General features: G+C 35.5%; 2 protein-coding genes across 3 annotated transcripts; one reads left to right on the plus strand and one right to left on the minus strand.

The window, feature by feature from the left end:
- Positions 1-1,129: 1,129 nt before the first annotated feature.
- On the minus strand, positions 1,130-10,489 carry LOC117304458 (adenosine 3'-phospho 5'-phosphosulfate transporter 2-like). 2 transcript variants are annotated; one of them, XM_033788928.1, is made up of 10 exons: positions 10,419-10,489; positions 6,355-6,603; positions 5,444-5,565; positions 5,071-5,225; positions 4,664-4,771; positions 4,119-4,216; positions 3,611-3,703; positions 3,017-3,128; positions 2,563-2,632; positions 1,130-2,186 (listed from the first exon to the last, which is right to left on the minus strand). In XM_033788928.1, the coding sequence occupies exons 2-10, from the start codon at positions 6,517-6,519 to the stop codon at positions 2,036-2,038; spliced, it is 1,074 nt and encodes a 357-aa protein (XP_033644819.1). In that variant the 5' UTR covers positions 6,520-6,603; positions 10,419-10,489; the 3' UTR covers positions 1,130-2,035. The 2 variants fall into 2 exon arrangements, with proteins under 2 accessions (XP_033644819.1, XP_033644818.1); XM_033788927.1 differs by lacking the exon at positions 10,419-10,489 and adding an exon at positions 7,558-7,700.
- On the plus strand, positions 7,933-19,645 carry LOC117304456 (squalene monooxygenase-like). The gene is made up of 11 exons (XM_033788926.1): positions 7,933-8,018; positions 9,982-10,116; positions 10,443-10,581; positions 12,296-12,530; positions 13,201-13,381; positions 14,004-14,100; positions 14,714-14,999; positions 15,367-15,582; positions 16,062-16,181; positions 16,653-16,740; positions 17,823-19,645. Exons 3-11 carry the CDS (start codon positions 10,468-10,470, stop codon positions 18,010-18,012), a joined length of 1,527 nt encoding a protein of 508 aa, XP_033644817.1. The 5' UTR covers positions 7,933-8,018; positions 9,982-10,116; positions 10,443-10,467; the 3' UTR covers positions 18,013-19,645.

Below are 19,645 nucleotides of genomic sequence, written 5' to 3' on the forward strand. Positions count from 1 at the left end.
AATTAATGTCACTTATCATAATAAAAGCAAATATGAAAGCTTGGTGAAAAAACAAGTTTGTCAAAGACATCGAGAAATTAAAAAAAGGTCACCTTGAAACAATAAATGAGTAGACAATGTCAACCTTTTTTTAATGTTAATAAAACTTGTTTTTATCATCAAGAAAAAGTAAAACACCCCCACCCCCCCAAAAAAAAAACGGCGAATCGTAATGGTATTCCCGACGAAGAGGGCGGGCTTGTCTCGGATGGTACAGAGCTATGTGATGGTACATCTGTAATAACAAAACCACAGTTGACCGAAGTTAATCTAATTGCCCCAAATAAAAAAGTCAAAACTCTAAACAAAAACCATCCTCGGCCCATAAAAATACAAACAAACACACCCCAAAACAACCCCTCCCTCCACTAAAACCTCAATGATTGTCTATAATCCACTTTTTGCAGATGGCCCCATCTCAGTCTCAAGCTTGAACACATTTCGAACCCCAGTTTCAAGATCAGTTTTACTTGCTCTCGATCAATATACTTAACCAAACAAAAGCAGAACTAACCACATTGACACATTAAATGATAGGGACAAAAGACGAAACTGGTTTGTACAAAATATAAATAATTTTTATTTCTATCTCCCACTAAAAAATCCCAAAATGATTTCCATGTCCTGCTACCAGCGAGTATTTTATAGATGCATTAAATTATTGACGCTGTATAATAAATTATACCACCTTTCGAAGACCTTTTTGTTCTTCATATTTTTTGTTTAAAACTTGAACATGTTTCACAAAAAGCCATTTATTTTATTTGCACTATTTAATACCCGGAATTCAAAAGGCACAATAAAATATTATACACTTTCGGAACTGAAAATTTGTTAAAAGTTCACAGATTTACAAATAACTTACAGGGTTTACAGAAGGAAATGGTGAAAGACTTCTCTTGAAATATTATTCCATGAAATGCTTTACTTTTTGAGAAAACATTAAAACAATATCAATTCTCGATATCGAGATTTACGGATTTATTTTAAACACGGCGAAACATGCAGAAACAAGGGTGGGTTTTCCTGTTACTTTCTCCCGACTCCGATGACTGATTAAGCCTAAATTTTCACAGGTTTGTTATTTTATATATGAGTTGTGGTACACAAAGTGTGGGCCTTGGACAATACTGTTTTCCCGAAAGTGTCCAATGGCTTTAATGTATTGAATTACAGATGAGGATGATTGACAATGTGATTTAAGAAGATAACCTTTAACCTTTCAAGATTGAAAGAAAACTTTGTAGAACAAGATTCATAAATTAAAAGCAAAAAATCGTTATGGCCCAATGTTTTGACCTTAGTAGAGTCTTTCTTGAATTGACCCTAGCAGAGTCTCTCTCTCTGGCTTCGAGAAACTGCTTGGGTCAAAGATTCAATGGCATTAACTTTTTTTCTGCTTATACTTATGTATAAGTCCTTTTGGGAGGTAAGCAGTTTGCAACAGCTTACTCTATTTTCTCAAAGTAAAAAGTACACTAAATATGTGTAGGTGAGGAGATATAGATAAGAAAACAAAACCTAAACAATAGACCTGGTGCATCAGCTACATATTTCCCAGACTTATTTCACACTTTTTTGTGTGAAAGGCAAATTGAAAGAGAGGCTTTAAAGTCAAATTCAGTTTTGCCATGGACTCATTTTCTAATAGGAAAAGGCCACGTCAAACAACAATCTTTCCAAAAACATATAAATTTAATAAAGCAGCTAGCACACTTTCTAAGGGATATATTTTTTTAAATGACCCTGTTATTTCAGATAAGATTACCCTTTGGTCATATCATATTTTAAGTCACACTTTGGTCCAATGTAACTAAATCCGAGATACAAAATTAGACATATTATAAAACTGTTCTGTGCTATTTTCTCAACATCTTAAACGGCTTTTCTTTTGAAACATTATCGGTCTCTTTCTAAGTGATGTTTCTTAAAATCAAAATAAACGTCAACAAAACCAACCCTTAGATTCCCAAGATTTTCTGTGAGCAACTCAAAATTATGCCTCCATTACTTGTCTTTGTGACTTAGAGTGTTTTTGCAGGATACGTTTGACAATATTCAATACAGTGTGGTTTATTTTAGTCTGGTTCTTGCTGTAAACATTGAGAAAGATCCCAAATAGAACTAGGAGTCCTGACCAAATATATCTGAAAAACAAAGAAATAAAAGGTGATTTTAAACAACAGATTCATTGATTTAAACACATGTGGTACTTTTAAAGCACATCATTTGTATACAAAATATAGACTTTAAAGAAACATTGTTGACTCCCATAAATGGCCAACTGTGTTAGTTCGCAAAGTAAAAGGAAAACCGTGCAATTTCGAGCAAATTTGTGTGGACCACTGTATTTACTTTTAAAACATCTTTCTAACCATATGCATTTCATAACAAACGGTTACAAACGCTTTTTATAGACCAACTTGTCCGATCCAAGGCAATGTGTTCCTTTAAGGGAGAGCCACTTGAGAGGCAATCTACAGTATATGAATGTTAACACCATCTAAAAGAAAATATACTTACTGCGCAGTAAATGGCTTAGTGAAGAATAAAAACGATAAAATTATCGTGACAGCCTTGCGACATGTTGTAACTGCAAGGAAAAGAACTTTGTTTAGATATCACAAAATATAGTGTCAACTTCTCAAGGTTCTATCTATAATCTGCAAGAAAATAGAATTGTCAATGTTTATGAACAAGGAATGGGGGAAATCGCAGAAAATAATGTGTTTGTATTTACTTCATAAATTTTCAGACTGAAAAACTATAAAATAATGGTTTCAAACCAAGCTGGCTTCAAAACAAACTGTTAACACGTTTTTCGTTTTTAAGCTTGCTATAAATGCTTTTAGGGTGGAAACTTTTTTAACTACACAGTACATCTTTAATCAGCTTGCTTTCAAACATTACAGAAAAATGCTTTATAAAACACAAGGACTCTAAGACTTAAAGAGAAAATTAGGAACGCAAACTTTACCTGTCACTGTTGTAAGGGCGCCAAATGTTCGTATCAATGACAAAACAAACATGACTCCAAGATAACCGGTTAAAGCATAGATGATCGCATATCCGTAGGTTTTAACTGGATTCTGTTAAAAGAAAGTAAAAGGTCATCTTAATCAAGAAACTTTGAAATGGCAACAAAAATAAAAATTAAATGTAACACTTATTGTTGTGTCATGGTGGGTTGGGATTGTGAGGTAACACATGCATTAATTTCAAGCAATGCTTCGGAACTTAAAAACATTAGATGCCAATTCCAATTAGCTCCAAAGTTTTGTTAAGGATTATGTTACCAGGGAAGATATCTTACAAGGTTTAGAAACAAAGAGGGAAAGTGTTTTCCAAGACAGTTAAATTAATGACTTTAAATTATCACTTGATTTGTTGCAAATTTTTCTGTTTAAGACAATATCTCTTTAGTATGAAGTTCGATACAATTAATGCTTAGGATCGGTGCGTTCTTTAAATTTGAAATGATTCATTGGATTTGATTTATTATTCTTTTTACAAATCTGGTGAGTTAGCCAGTTTATTCTAGCCGGTTGAAAATAATCAAAGCTATACTTACAGCAAAGAAAAACCAAAATCCAGTTGATAGGGTACCATTAGAGGCTAAATAGAATAAAATGTAGAAAAACCCAATTCCGTAGGAGTAAAGTACCTGCAAAAACCAAAAAAGTTCATTGAGATTTGCAACATAGTCAATCAATAAATCAAAATAATGTGTATCACTTTGCTAGAAGCCAAACTTCAGGCTTGATACTTCATGGAATCAGAGGGCATCAGAGCAGTTTCCTCCATGCCCTGAGGGCCCATTGCCTTGGTGCCCTTAAAATGCCCCAGCAGAAATTTACAGTCTCCTCACGGGTGCCCTTTACCAAAGAGAAAGTGTCTTGGTGCCCTTGCCCTTTCAAAAACGGTTCATCTGATTTTGATGGATTTAGTTAATGCATTCTCTACAGAACAAAGCATTTCCATCAAAGTCTGAATGATTTTCTTATAATTTTGTCCCTGGATTGTTGTAAAATTATTGAAGGAGTAATTTATTCCTTGGTAACTTTTTGTAAAACACTTACCACTTCATTGTTGCTGGCTTGGTGTGCCTTCATTGCCTTCTCTTGGACATTTCCAATCACAGCATCAGCACACAATGCTGCCGAAATCATGGCAATTCCTGGTTTAAAAAAAGGAGAAAATGCTTTCATTATGGAGATGGAATTTAGCACAACTTATAACCTTACATTCGCTTTATTAAAACATTCAATTAATGATGTTCAGGGGGTGTCCTGGTCGAGGGGTCTCTTGAAAGGTTTATCATATTGGTCAATATTTTCCAATGGAATTGCCCTTCCCCCCCCACCCCAAAAAAAAGAGGAAAACTGCCTTCCCCTCTTAAACCTGTCCTGGAAGCAATCTAAATAACAGCTTGTCATCAATAGCTCAGTTGGTGATATTAATGAAGTGTCCTTTGCAATAAATAAATAAAACAGCCTTGCCCTCTCAAACCAGGCCTGCAACACATTCTAAATAATAGCTGAAAAGGGTTACGTAGACTACAAGCACTTGGGAACAGCTTGTCATACAGAGATCAGTTTATGAAAAAACAAACAAACAAACAAACCTGTATGATTAAAGTTGGGTGACACTGTGCTGTCAGCCAGAATAAAAAATATAAGACCAATACTCATGCATAAAGCTGCACTTGCATCTATGGGGCCGTATTGTTTTCCTAGAAAGGAGTAAAAATAGAAATGGAAAACAGTTAACTAAATCACAAATCTTTATTTCCTCAGATCCTGAACTACTGAGTTCTCTGCGAGCTGTGTAAGAAAAGAATGCTTGATGGCGCTTGCACGAGCAAAATGTCCAGTGAACTACACTTGGTAAGTAGGTTTTGTTTCTGTTGTGTTAACTTTGAGCTTAGGGTTTTAAGCCAAATCGTAACAATAAATTCCAATGTTTGAACGTTCACTCAATTGTAAAAAAAAAATGTTTCTTCTACTATTTTTAAATATAAGTAATCAATACCTTGGATAAGAACGCCACCTATCATTACTGGAATGAGTTTACAGCATTTGAAGATAACTTGTGTGGGGTAGTTCAGGTATCCAACTGCTGAGTTTGAAAGGCCCATTGTGGCTACAGTCAGGAAAGCCAATAAAGCGTATGTCCTCAGTGGAATTCTGTGAATGCAGCAAAGCAAAAAATGTTAGGAGAAATTTTCTGAAATGTGTCCACAGTTTATTATTAGAATTCTAATGTTGAGTCCTGCTTGTGAAAATGTATGCCAACAGGCCCTATAACAACGATTGGCAAACATGTGAATCACAAATATTTTTAGTAAACAAAATCATCTAGCCTAAAATCAACTATACCAAAATATGAATATTTAATTACTTACTTTCTTTCCTGTGATCCTGTTAACTTCATTTCTGTCATGCCAAACACCGTATAACAGGCAAACTGAACTAGCGTCAGATACCAACCAAATGGCTTGAAACCTTCCAATTTGAAAATCAGTTCCTGTTAAGAAACATTGTAAGTTATCACACAAGCGCAAGTAGAATACAAAAAAATATAGCGTTTCTGCTTCCCGGATATTAGCCGCATCAGGTCAGTGAGGTTAGGTTCTGTTTTGGTTTTGCACGCGTAAAGTTTTGAATGTAATTTTACTCACTGAAAAAGCCAAGGGCAAGCCTTGCTTAGGGTGTATTTTCACTTGAACAACACAGCAGGCCTTTAAGTTTTGTTGTTCTTGCCTGTGAAGTTTCACCTTAAAAACCATTCATAAATACCTCAGACAGTTTCGCTATTCCTATTGGTGAAGAGCGCGTCACGTGGGTGTGTATAAACCTTTGTTTATGACCAGTAAAAAGTGTTGAAACATGGGCATGACACAAGCGAGTATGCACCTGTGCTTATAAGACAGTTTCTTCATTCCTATTGGTCGAGAGAAACGGCCGGGACAGTTCATAAGGAGTTGTTTACTCAATCGGGCCACGGGCCTTACCATTTCATAGCTGGAGGGGTGTTGTGTTGAAAGAAATCATTGAACAATTACAATTTTTGTATTTGTTTTACTTTTTGACCAAAAAGTGTTGATGTTTTTTGACCAAAAAGGTATTTATGAATGGGAATCAAAGTGTGTTGAATTGGTTTTCAACTAGTGGTTTAAACCCACTGAGGCCAGGTTCTTGATAATTTACCTCGACTTCGTCGCGGTAAAAATTATCAGGAACTAGGCCTCGTTCGGATTAAACCACTAGTTGAAAACCTCTTCACCACACATTGATTCCCTTATTTACAACTTACCTGGAGGTACCCGTAGATCAAATAGAAGAAAAAGACTCCACCAACTCCTATAAAGAATTGTACAGGTTCAGACCACTTTGAAGTATCCACAGACAGTTTATCAGTTGTCTTTCCGTTGGCAATGTTCACGACATGGTGACCAGAATCTTTTTTGCTGTTCATCATGTTGGTGTTGCAGGAATTTCTGTGTTGATTATGAACATGAGGAGTTGAGTAGAACTTGAAATCAGCTTTGCCACATCATTCAATCTGAAAAAAATAATCATATTCAACAATAGTCAATATTTAAACAGTAAAGGAATAGTTTGGAAGATTCTTTTATTGAATCCAAAACCTTAAATTTTAGGCAGAGGATTACCAGCAAGGGTAAAATTATCTGTATTCCGAAATACTGTGTAGCTGGCATATCGTATGTGCGCTTTTAATTTAATGACTGGCTTCAGCGAACCGTAAACAGCAACTAAAAAACTTCCTTTCTTTTCCAATTTTTCGATTCTTCACATTACGATCGAGGTGTGTTATAAATAGTGACTGGCATAATTCGGTAACTAGTGTACACTATTCCCCCTCGGGCCTGTGAGGGCCCAGAAGAGGGACCTATTTCCCTCGGCCTTCACCCTTGGGGAAATAGGTTCCTCCTCTGCAAGTTCTGGTCCCTCCCCCCCCCCTTCCCCGGGGGAATAGATGTACATTAGCATGATTAGTTACCTCATTGCCAGTCAATTATGTGTACACTGTTTAGTCACCGAATGGTTGGTTGCGAACTTGGCCAAGTCCAAGCCAAGGGGAGCCAATTTAGCGTAATGTGACTATGGTGTGAGGAGTGAGAAGTGTGTTGCTTTTTTGTAAGATAATTTCTGTTTCCCCAGCTGAAAAATATATTCTTTTTTTTATTTTAAAATAAAATTAGACATAACGTTAAGTTTAAGGCCTATTTAAATAACATGTTGATCAATGTAAAGTTAACTGTTGCCGGGACATACTTATAAAATATCCACTACCATTAATGCCATAATAATATTAGCAGATAATGATTACTACATGGTAATTACCAACATTATTTACTAAGCAAAACTGTTTTTAAGTAGTACAGTTGTATAGCGCCCTCTTTTGACGACTTTCTATAATGCGTTTTTTTTCATCTCACCAACCAATTACTTTTTAGTAAATAGGCCTACTTGATAAAAAAGGAAGTTTACCAACCTTTCCAGGTAACCGGTGTAATTGTTACTTTTTCTGTAGCATTAGTTTGAACTTTGTCACTAAAAGTTGCATGACCGCCCTTTTTTAACCGGTTTTCTAAGAATTCTTGTAGTTAAGTTGTACCGCACGATGACCGCTTAACATACGTACGTGGCTAGGTAGTTACTGTACTTTTCTTTAGCAAGCAGAGATTTTAGGGACAAGACGTAGTTTAAGTGTAGAAAGTCTACTTATATTAGTCTGGTCACTGTCATTCTATAGTTTCCACGGTTGCCACTATTGTGTTAACCTCGTACTCATAAAACAAACACGCACACACTACATGTAGTGACAATATTGATTGAATAAAGTTGGAGAACGAGGTTATAAAATAAGTTATGCAACCAACCAACCCGTATATTCCTCCATGCCCGTACATATTCTTTTGAGAAATTATCAATCAATGACGACCGGCTTATCTGGTGAGTAAAAGAGGAATACGTAATGAAAATAATGATGTTGTAATAGTTGATAATAAGTTAGTGGAATTCCTTTTTTTTTTTTCGTTCTGCCTCTTTTACGATAATATTCGATTATATTGGGGACGCCCACCCACCACACGTCCACGGCACGGTCACCACTACATCATGGAGCTCACCCGGAATTCACATCACCCCACCCCCACACACCATCACACCATATCACACACACAGTCACACCACATGTATTTTTATGTCATCCTATGCGGAATAAGGGACCTCCATGGTTTGTTTAAAGACACCGGACACTACTGGTAAATGTCAAAGACTGGTCTTCTCACTTGATGTATCTCAACATTTTATAACGCATAAAATGACAAACCTGTGAAAATTTGAGCTCAATTGGTAGTCATCATGGTCGTCAGAGTTGCGAGATAACTATTAATATTAAAAAAACACAAAAAAAAAACACCCTTCCCTTGTCACATGAAGTTGTGTGCTTTCCTTCTCAGATGCTTGATGTCGAGACCTCAAATTCTAAACTTGAGGTCTCGAAATCAAATTCGTGGAAATTTACTTCTTTCTCAAAAACTATGTCACTTGCAGAGGGAGCCGTTTCTCACAATGCTTTAAAATATAACTATCAACCTCTCCCCATCTCGTTTTAAACAACTAAGGTTTTATGCTAATAATTATTTTGAGTAAATACCAATGTGTGACGGTGTCCACTGCCTTTTATAATTATGAGGGTACTTGTTGAAGGCCTGTTTCATGTAGCAACATAGTTAAAATGTGTAATTATTAATATTATTATTAATAAGAGTTTATAGCCCACCTTGTTGAGCTGTTATTGTTAATGGCTCTCTCCATGGTCTCATCACTGTCGGCTTGTCGCCATTGTTGTAATTGGATTGAAATTAAATGGCGACATTGTTGAGACCGATGTTAAAAGACAGCCATTTACAGCTCAACTAGGTGGGCTAAACAAGAGTAGGCCTACATAAACAGTCAAGAGTGGTGTTATGGTATTAACTGTTAATGTCATTAATTTTTTTATTTAAAAATATTAATGTAGAATATTTATTTGATTTGATTGAGTCAATTGTGAAATCAGCAGTGAGTAAGCTAGGTCGAATTAAACCCACAATCATTCTCCTTTTGACGAATGCATGTCCTGCAGTCTAACCACGCCTAACCACTTGAACACGGTGACAAAATGAGTAATTAATTATTAAAATATTAATAGTTAATTATTTGATGTTAACATTTGTTGTAAGCATGTGTAATGTAGCTCCACAGTGCGGACAAGTGTTAACCAAGGGGTCTCCCTCTTCAGTGGGTCAGTGGTCCAGTAGCCAAATACCAGTTAAAACAGTTTCTGATACTTTCGTATACGAAATTTGAAGTGTGATAATTATGTTTAAATAAAATGTGCAAAAAGGAATTTTTGCACCAGTCAAAAGGTCAAATTAAATGCTGGTCCTTAAACTAAAAAATGGATGCCAAACCTTGATTAAAAAAATAACCTAAACGAAATTTGAAGTGTGATAATTATGTTTACATAAAATGTGCAAAGAGGAATTTTTGCACCAGTCAAAAGGTCAAATTAAATGCTGGTCCTTAAACTATAAAATGGATGCCAAACCTTGAATAAAAATTCCATTTTTATTAACATTTTTGAAGGACCAACCAGACCAGCTGCCAGACCGGGATTCGAACCCACACTATGTGAACAACAAATTTCAGTCCACTAGTGCTCATCTATTATAGTGTCAAGTGTAGCCATGTACATTGTATACCATTTGTGTACCAGTATATTTTCAGAAAGTAAATAATCTGAAATCTGAGCAAGAACAGTCTGTTATATCACACCACCCAGTATGGTATAGTTTCAAGGTCCAGTGACTTTTATAGCCTTCCCAAAACATAATCAATAAAAATAGATTTCTTTTATTTGGTCACACAGATAACAATCCACAGTGATTTGAAACCCCCACTTAAGTCGACAAGGCGAAGTTACACAACTTTGTAGACCAGACATCATGCTGTTAGCAATCTCTGTGGATTTATCATTTCACACTTGACAGTTATTCAGAGAGAGGTAAGCAAATCTGTTCATCGTCACATTACATTTAAAAAAAAAAGAGAATAATTCTGTGTTTTTTATTAGTTTTGGTTGAATTTTGCTTTTAAAATGAACTTCATGTACCTAGAGTTTGATGTTCTACCCCCTGATTGTTTACCAAATACTTAATTAATGTGGATTTAAATTTGTGACATTCAAAAGGAAAAAAGGCAATTTTTGAAATTTCGTTATATTCCACTTCATTCCTGAAAAGATATTGCATTGTACTAATATCGATATAGACAAATTGTCTCAACAAGTACAGAATAAATATTTACCGTCTTGACTGTTTCATAAAACAGGTTGCAGCAAATCTGATCATCCAGCATGGGTTTTACAAGTAGCCTTCTGCAGCTCGTTCCTCTTAGTCTTCCAGTTCTGATTGTGTTCTTGGTCGGCATAGGAGCAGTCTCATACTATCTCTTGGTTGCATCTAAAAAGGTGAGACCATGCTTTTGAAAAATGGTAATCTCTATGAAATGGCTATTTCTACAGGTAGGTGAGAGAGTAATAAAAACACATCAAAAAGGAAACCACCACCCTTCCATTATTGATCTACATTTTGAATCAAGTACTATGGTTGATAGCAAAACCAATTCTGATGTATTTGTTTGAGTGTTGGTAAATGTCCAGTTGTCCGCATTGGTGGTATTGATAATTTATACCGTTATTTTTTACTCTAAACATTGTAAAACGTGTGTGTAAAACTAACAAAAGTCAAGTTTTTAATAAGATAAAACTTTACTTTTAAATAGTTTGAAAGGAAGTTGTTCAAACACTCCTCTTTAAAAAAATACAATTGAACTGGAACATTTGTTGACTAAGCAGCTGCCTTAGATAATTTTGAGGTTATTTTGTTATTTATGTAAGTATGTCCACTGTGCACGTGTAGCTCACATGTATTTCCTGTTGATTGAGCAAATATGCTGGTAGGAACTATGTGTGGTTACTTACACCCAGTTTCATAATTTAACAGTTGTATGTTCTTCTTTAGCATTTTACATAAAATCTTAAAATGCTGTACATGAGATCACAAACAATAGGGGGCCTACACAATAAACTAGTAAATCAGTAAATAAAATAACAAATGATTGATTAGGCCTATATAACTAGAGTAAAATGGCACAATGAAAAGTTAAAACCCTGATCACAAAACCTTGTTATGTACACTGTACATATAAGAAAGACAACAAACTTTTTGTGTATATGTTTCTGCAGAATATTTCAGTACTGCATAACGTAACATTACAATACATTGTTTCAGTTGATTCTGATTTTAAGAATACAGTATGGCACATTGTTTAAATGTTTCTTATCAGCAATCAACAGTCAGCCGAATAAAAGATTTTGACTTTGTCCTCTCGATTTGAGTTCTGATTTTTATAAATAGGTCTTACTTACTTAGTGAAGAATGTTTTGCTGCTGGCTCTTGAAAGCCAAACAAACAAATCGACATTCAGTTATGGATATCTTTTGTTTAAATTGCACTTATCATACAGCGCGTTACCAATTGTAAACACAGGTTCAAATGTACATTCAGTTTGGGGTTAAAAGGTGTTTAATTATTGTTCGGGTATTTTTTCCTACTTGGGTCCAAATTAATTGTCCACACACATACTATTTTGGGTGAACAAAGACAAATTGACTAGTATGGGCATGGTGGGACTTGAACCTGCAACCTCTGGATTAATATGCTGGCACTCTACCAACTGAGCTATTTAGCCCTAAAGTTGGCAGTCTTCCTATTTGGTCAATATCTTTGTTCGAAGCCATACCACTGTTAACTGCTGTATGGCCAGCGATCACACCCAAGTTTATGATACAGCCTGTGGTAGTGCAACAGAGAGATAACATTAAGGGAACAATTTAAGCATTACCTAGTCAGCTTCATTCGTAATTGACATATTACTTGCCATGAATATGATAAGAAGTTTCACTTTTTCCATTCCTGATCTCCTTGTTCTAAAGGCCTCTCACATCCCTCGGTCATTTCGTATCATGAGTCTGCCGCTTCCTTTTTCACACATTACTTTGAGATTAAACAACGTCATTTTAATTTGCTACATGCGTGTACATGTAATCTGTCCACCAAAAATAAGTTAATTTACCTTTTTGCTGCATATTATTATTGAAGGTCTTTTTTGATTTATTTTAGGTTTCAAAAGCGAAAAGAACTGAATCCAACCATGTCAAGAAAACAAGAAACCCTTCCGATCCAGAAGTTATCATCGTTGGTTCAGGAATCTTAGGCTCAGCGATGGCTGCTGTCTTGGGCAAGGATGGACGTCGAGTCACGATAATTGAGAGAGATTTAAAACAGCCAGATCGAATTGTTGGTGAACTCTTGCAACCTGGTGGTTATGATTGCTTGAAAGCCCTAGGATTAGAAGGTAAGAAAAAACAGAAAATATCACAGGCCTTGAATTACATGGAGGCCTAGGAACCATGCCCCCCCCCCCCTGTTGCCCATTAGCCTTGTTGCCCTTTCAACACTCCTCAGATACTCTAATAGTTTCCATTGGAAGTGTCCTTTGCAAAATGAAAATGGCCTTGCCCTCTTAAAGATAAAACTCTATGCCTGATATCAATAATACATGATTGATTACACGGACAAATAAAAAAGTCTGAAAAATAATTTGAAAATGTTTCATAAACTTGTTTCTGGTACCAGAATTTTTTTTTTTTTAAAAACACATTTCTAAAGACTGGTTCATACATCCTGCAATAGCGAATGAGATGGGCTGTTTTCGCAGCGAATGTTTCGCAGGAGTTCAGCACAAGTCAACTAATGCGATTTATTCATTACGAGTTTGTGACCTCAAAATTCACATTGCATTCGCAGGAGGTATGAACTGGGCTTTATGTGAACTAAGTGAGATTGAAATAGGGATGATTATTAATCTAACAAAACACCAACTTTTGTCTTGTGTTTTGTCAAAGAAATCACAAGCTAATTGGAAGAAAATTTGACAGATTGGTTGTATGACACTTTTATTGAAGCCGATTACAAATTCAGTTATAAAAACCCATCTAATTGTTCTTTCCTCATCTTTCCTACAGAGAGTGCCGAAGATATAGATGCTCGCTGCGTAGAGGGGTACATCATTCATGACTTGGACACCAAGTCCAAAGTCGATCTTTCCTATCCCAAAGATGAAATGGAAACAATACAGTCAGGACGTGCCTTTCATCACGGCCGATTTGTCATGGGTCTAAGACAAGCTGCTATGAAACAGAAGAAGTAGGTCTTTACAACAATTTTATAAACTATTGATCTAATTTATATTCAGATAATTTATGTTTGTGTGTAGTTTATATCGTGTATTGCATGTTCGAAGGATATTTTTCTCCATGGTAGGACCAATAAACTGAATTAAATTGATGAAATTTATTTGTAAGAGGATATTGGATGTTGCATTTTGCTTTGTATGTATACTTTATCACTGTTGGTTTTTGATGTACTTCTTGAAGATTTTAAAGTCTATCTTTTTCTCTTTTCCAGGTTAATTGTTTCTGTATTTTCTTGTCTGTTTAAAGGCTGTTGTCTACAAGCCACGGCTTACTCTAACAGCCTCATGCTCTTGCTCCTGTCTTGTACATAGTTAATTCCTAGTTATTAATTTATTATTTGCTTTTAGATTATATTGGGTTTTTGTATAATTTAATGCACTTTAGATTTGTTAAATTTCTATGTACTGTTTAATTCTCACAATTGTTTTTTTGTTCAACAAGAGTATGGAATAAAGGTTTATTGAATTGAAATTTCTAATAAGGAGTACTTGTCTTTAAACTTGAGAGGCTGAACTAAAACAAATCAAACAATCCAAAGTTAAATGGAGCTTTTACATAATTTGCCTTTACAGTGTCACATATATAGAAGGAACAGTGACAAAGATTCTAGAAGAAAATGGCTGCGTAGCTGGTGTTGCCTACAAAGAGAAGGGGCTACAAGATGAAAGAGTAAGTTTAGCTTTGAAAGTTTTCAAGTGTATAATATTCATAACTTTTTGATCTTCAAATCAGGTACTGCATTTTGTTTGTTATTTTTGTGATATTACAACAATTTGTTTTGAAATCATCATTGTATTTGATTTGTTTGCTCTGGCGAAAACTGTTTCTTTGCAGCAATTGTCAAACTTATCTCCCATTCTTGCGCAGCTGTGCCTTCTTGTTATTTATTTGTTTTTTGCTTCCATAATGATGTCACCAAACAGCGAAATTGTCTTTCCTTTTCATCATGTGTCCAACTTTTATATTGTTATTTATTTGATACTGTTACTTTGGCATGCTATATTTGTAAATCGGGTGAAATAAAATACTGCATCAAATTTTGTAAGTGATAACAAGTTGAATTGTGTTCGAAGTCTCAGTAAAATTATGTTTTTGAATGTTTTCCTTCCAATATTTTATCTTGTTTCCAACTTATTATATTGTTATTTCTTTGAAACTGTTACTGTGGCATGCTATATTTGTAAATCTGGTGAAATATAATACTGCGTCAAATTTTGTATGTAGTAATAAGTTGCATTGTTTCCAATGTCTAAGTAAAATGTGATTCATTCTTTGTTTGCAGGAAATCTTTGCACCCCTCACCATTGTCGCCGATGGCTGTTTCTCCAAATTCCGTAAATCTCTCGTCACCTCAAATGTAAAAACAACCTCACATTTTGTTGGTACTATCATGAAGAATTGCCCTCAGATAAAAGAGAACCATGCAGAGCTTGTTCTAGCTGACCCCTCCCCCGTCTTGATTTATCGGATAGCTGAGGAAGACACCAGGGTGTTGGTGGATGTTCGAGGTCCAATGCCTAAGGATATGAAGGGGTACATGATGGACAAGATTCATCCTCAGTTACCAGGTAAGATTCTTAAGAGGTATGATATATTCATTTTGGTTTTACCAATATGCACTGTTGTGTGTTAACACTGTATACTCAGTACTTTCCTGAGCTCTGTGAACAAAATCACAGGCATATTACTTGGGTAGAATTCGAACTCATGACCTTTGCAATTCAGTGTCTTATCAACTAGACCACCAAGATTGCCTGGTAGCTAGAGGCAGTTCATTAACCACTTCTCGTCAGATGACGTGTATACTCCCAAAACAATTTTGGGCTGGCCTACGGTGGATGTTTTTTAACAACTGGAACAACTTCAGAGCAACCTCCATTTTTTTGCTGTCAGTTGTTATTCCTCATGTTGTATGCATTTCTTTCCACCTTTTAGACCATCTCCAAGAACCATTCCTAGACTCCATTCAAAACGACCGTATCCGCAGCATGCCAAGCAGTTTCCTCCCACCAGCACCTCTTGAGAAACCAGGTGTATTACTCCTAGGAGATGCCATGAACATGAGACATCCACTGACAGGTGGTGGAATGAGTGTTGCTCTTAACGATGTTAGAATATGGAGGGGATTACTGAAGGATATACCAGACTTGGGTAAGTAGAATATTGGAACCCAATTTCATGAGGTCTACAAGCACACAAACATGCTAAGCACAGATAAATCTTGCTTAGCAAAAACAGATTAACGGTCAAAATTTCATTAAGTTTGTTGCATCTGGTGCCCCACTTATTAATGGCTCATCAACAAAATTTGCCATGCAGAATTTTCTGCTTAACAGCTTTATGAAATTGGGCCCAAGTCAAGTTGGAAAAACTAAGACGTTTAGCTTAGGCCAGGTCCAAGTAGGTGGCTACAGCTATGGCTATGACTAGGTTTCTTCGTCATCGTGAAGTAAAAGTCGTCCTTAGCATCACCCTTAACAATAGTCGTAGCTGTAGCAACCAATTCAGATACAGCCTTAAACTCTCATAACATATATTTGAATGGTTGGTCCTAACCTTGCAATTTTTTGTGTTGACATGAAATTTTGAGTTAATTTTTAATAATTATATAAATTTGTATTTTTTCTCAGATGAGCATGAACAAATCTTGAAGTCATTGAGAGCCTTCCATTGGCTGCGAAAAACCTCCCATTCGTTTGTAGTCAATGTTCTTGCTCAAGCTTTGTATGAGCTGTTTGCTGCAACAGATTGTGAGTTACCATTCTTCTGTGTTACAAACATAAGATACTTAACTTTCCTTTAATCTGATTTGCGATTTTTTTTTATATTGTTGTCTGTCTGTTGTCTGTTTTTCCAGGCAGTGTGTTCACTGTCCTGTTAAGTCCGTTTTCCTTAAAATGTCTGTAAGGCCAGGTCTGAAACGAAGACTTCGGCTATAGCTATGCGTGTGTACGACTATTCTTCAACACTGGCAGACGCTCTGATCTAGCTGTAGCTGTAGGCAAAGTCGCTGTTTCGGACATATCCTTAGTGCAGTTTTCTTTTCTATTTCCCTATATGTGACAGTGTCTCTGACTGCGACGTCTTAAGGCTTTCAAATACGTGTGTTGCTTTTCAAAAATGCACTAGATTTGAGGTTTCAGTTTTAGATAAGATACAGCAAAGTTCTTAAGCTCATTTCTAAATCTTGATGGAACCATTATTTCTTATGTATTTTCTAGGTCATTTGATGCAGCTGAGGAGAGCTTGTTTCCATTATTTTAAGCTCGGCGGTCAGGCCGTGTCTGGACCTGTTGGACTTCTCTCTGTGTAAGTTAAAACCTTTTATTTTCATTTTAAACTTTATCATCTCATGTCATTTTTATCCCTGAATTTTGAGTGGTTGTATTTATGTTTTTGATGTTGAGTGCCACTGGTGTGTTTTAACAATTGCTAATTTGTTTGCCTTTTTATATTTCTATGCTCTTTTGCTTTTGTTCAAATTGTGTATATTAATTGGTCACTTCTGTATTCATTGACCAAAGTGGACATTACTTGACTTATGTCCATTTCATAAAATGTATTTTCAATTGTATTGTTTTAACAATTGATAATTTATTTGCCGTTTTATCTTTTTATGTTTTTTTTCCTTTCTTTTTCTTTTCAAATTTTGGTCACTTCTGTATTCATTGACCGAAGTGGACACTACTGGATTTATGTTGATTTCATAAAATGCATTTTCAATTGTATGGTTTTGACAATTGATACTTTATTTGCTGTTTTATCTTTCTATGCCTTTTGCTTTTATTCAAATTGTGTATATTAATTGGTCACATCTGTATTCATTGATCGAAGTGGAAATTACTGGACTTATAATAATTAATAATATTATGTCTTTTTCATTAGATGTATTTTTAATGAGGTTGTAGTTGCTATGTTTGAGATGTTTCCTTGAGTGACATCATAAGGAAACAAACTCAGAACGCTTTTCCCTCTTTACAGCAGGTTCAATTCTCGGTCTTGAAACTTTTGCCCATACGCAAGGAACTTAAACGTTATTGCTTCGTCCTTTGACTGTAAAGCTATACGTCCCATGTGTTGTGTTATGCACATATATAAAACTAGTTAAACTTTAATGCTAATGTTTCCGATAGTGGTTGCTGAATGCAACTCAGCACCTTGTAAACTCTTTTATACAAGGTGCTAAACAAATGGATCTCATAAAATAAAACTAGTAATTAATGCATTGAGATGCCTGTAGATAAAGCCCTATATAAAGTAACTATAATTATTTTTCTTTGTAATATTCTTTCATACTGATAATAACTTGATGTAGATAAACTGCTACTTAAAAAACTATTTTTCTTTGTAATATGATTTGATACTAATAATAAATTTATTTCTCTCACCAGATTACATCCTAAACCCCTTGTACTGGTTGGTCATTTCTTCGCTGTTGCACTGTATGCCGTCTACTTTGCATTTAAGTCTCAATCTTGGCTAACGAAACCCTTGGCAATCTACGAGTCATTCTTGATATTTGGTAAAGCATGTATGGTCATCTTTCCTCTTATCCTATCAGAGCTCCACATGGTGAAGTGAAATGTTCCTAAAGGAGTCACGGAAATCTGAAGAAGCTTTGGCATATTAAACAAACTTGTCTTCCTTGAATTTTTAAACAGGGCTCGTTAAAATTTGTATTGCTGTTTCTCTTTCAAAGTTGCAAGAAATTTTGATCTGATGTTTGTGCGAATTTTATTTTGGTTTCACACTAATAATATCAAAAAGCCCACATTAACTTTCAAACAAAATTTTATAAATTTACGTCGAGTAAGTTTTGGTATGTTTGCAATTGGCCTATTCCTAGACGGTAATAAACTGTTCTGACTTTTAAACGGAGCTTGTCCAAATTTGTGTTGAATTTTTAAATAGGGCTTGTCCAATTTTGTATTGGTTAAGGATTCAAGCTGTTCAATTGTATCTCTTGTGGTTTATTACTTGATATTGGAGGAATTCATTGAAGATTTTGCTTGTGCTGTAGTTAACGCTATATCTAAACTACTCACTACACAGGTTTTCAGTAGAATTATTGGAAGTGGTGGAAGCAGTTAGTTATTTAATTGATTGAATAAATAAGAGACAGGTGCAGATTGTGATGTATTGAAAATTCTTATCAGAGTTTACCAAATAAACCCATAATGTGCTACATACTGATATATATTTATTATATAAACCTTTGTGTCATGGTGTGTCAGTTTTATTGTTGTCATCGAATCAACTTCAGTTGAGACTGATCTTTTTCAGCCGACTAATTGTAGACAAATATACACAAAGATTTTCTGTATTTCTTCTGGGGAATGGTGTTTCAAAAACATGTTTGGCAAGAACACAAGTAAAAGTACACAGAGAAGTAGACAGTGTTTATAAAGACTTACTGTTTCATTCCATGTGAATTATTTATTACATGTTAAACATTCCCTTTCGTAACTGATTAATATGCACAAAGATAATGAAGTGAGAGATAATAGAACCCCCATGAGTGCATTTAATAAAATGACAATCGGCCTCACTTTTACAACCTGCTTTATACAATATTGGATACACCTGTTAATCTGGTTGACGATGGACACTTGTGTTGCATGCATGCACCAAATGCAACTATCAACCAATAATGTGCCTTCTTCTTGATCTCTGTTAGGGCGCTGTTTTTTGCTCAGTATAATCATAGAAAAAGATGGTATAATGTAGGCTTGGGATTACACGCAGGCCACGTAGGCCAGTGTCTTCATTTCCCCTGGTCTTGGCCTTGGTGCCCCTTCAAAAGTTCCCATGGACTTTAAGTTTTTCCAATGGAAGTGTCCTTTGTAAAATGGCCGTGCTCTTTCAAAGATGAAATTCCACCCTGATAATAAAAGACTGGCCGTGATTAGGCAATAACACTTGAGTTTTCTGGATCTTAATATTTGTCATAATTCCATGCTTAAAAACATGATTAATAATATCCCAAGAACCATGTAGCTCTCCGTAGGAAGATCAGTGAGAAACTGAAAAATTACTAAAACTTCCATGTACATGTACATTGTTCTTTAAGCTAAGGATTCTGTGTGCAGTTGCACTTTGCAAATGATAACCTGTGATGATCTGCTCCCATTAATACCCCACTAGCTGCCGGGCAACCTCGGTAGTCTAGTTGGTAAGACACTGCTCTAGAATTGCAAGGGTCGTGGGTTCAAAT

Source organism: Asterias rubens, chromosome 21 (assembly GCF_902459465.1).
Source record: "Asterias rubens chromosome 21, eAstRub1.3, whole genome shotgun sequence".
Classification (NCBI taxonomy): Eukaryota; Metazoa; Echinodermata; class Asteroidea; order Forcipulatida; family Asteriidae; genus Asterias; species Asterias rubens.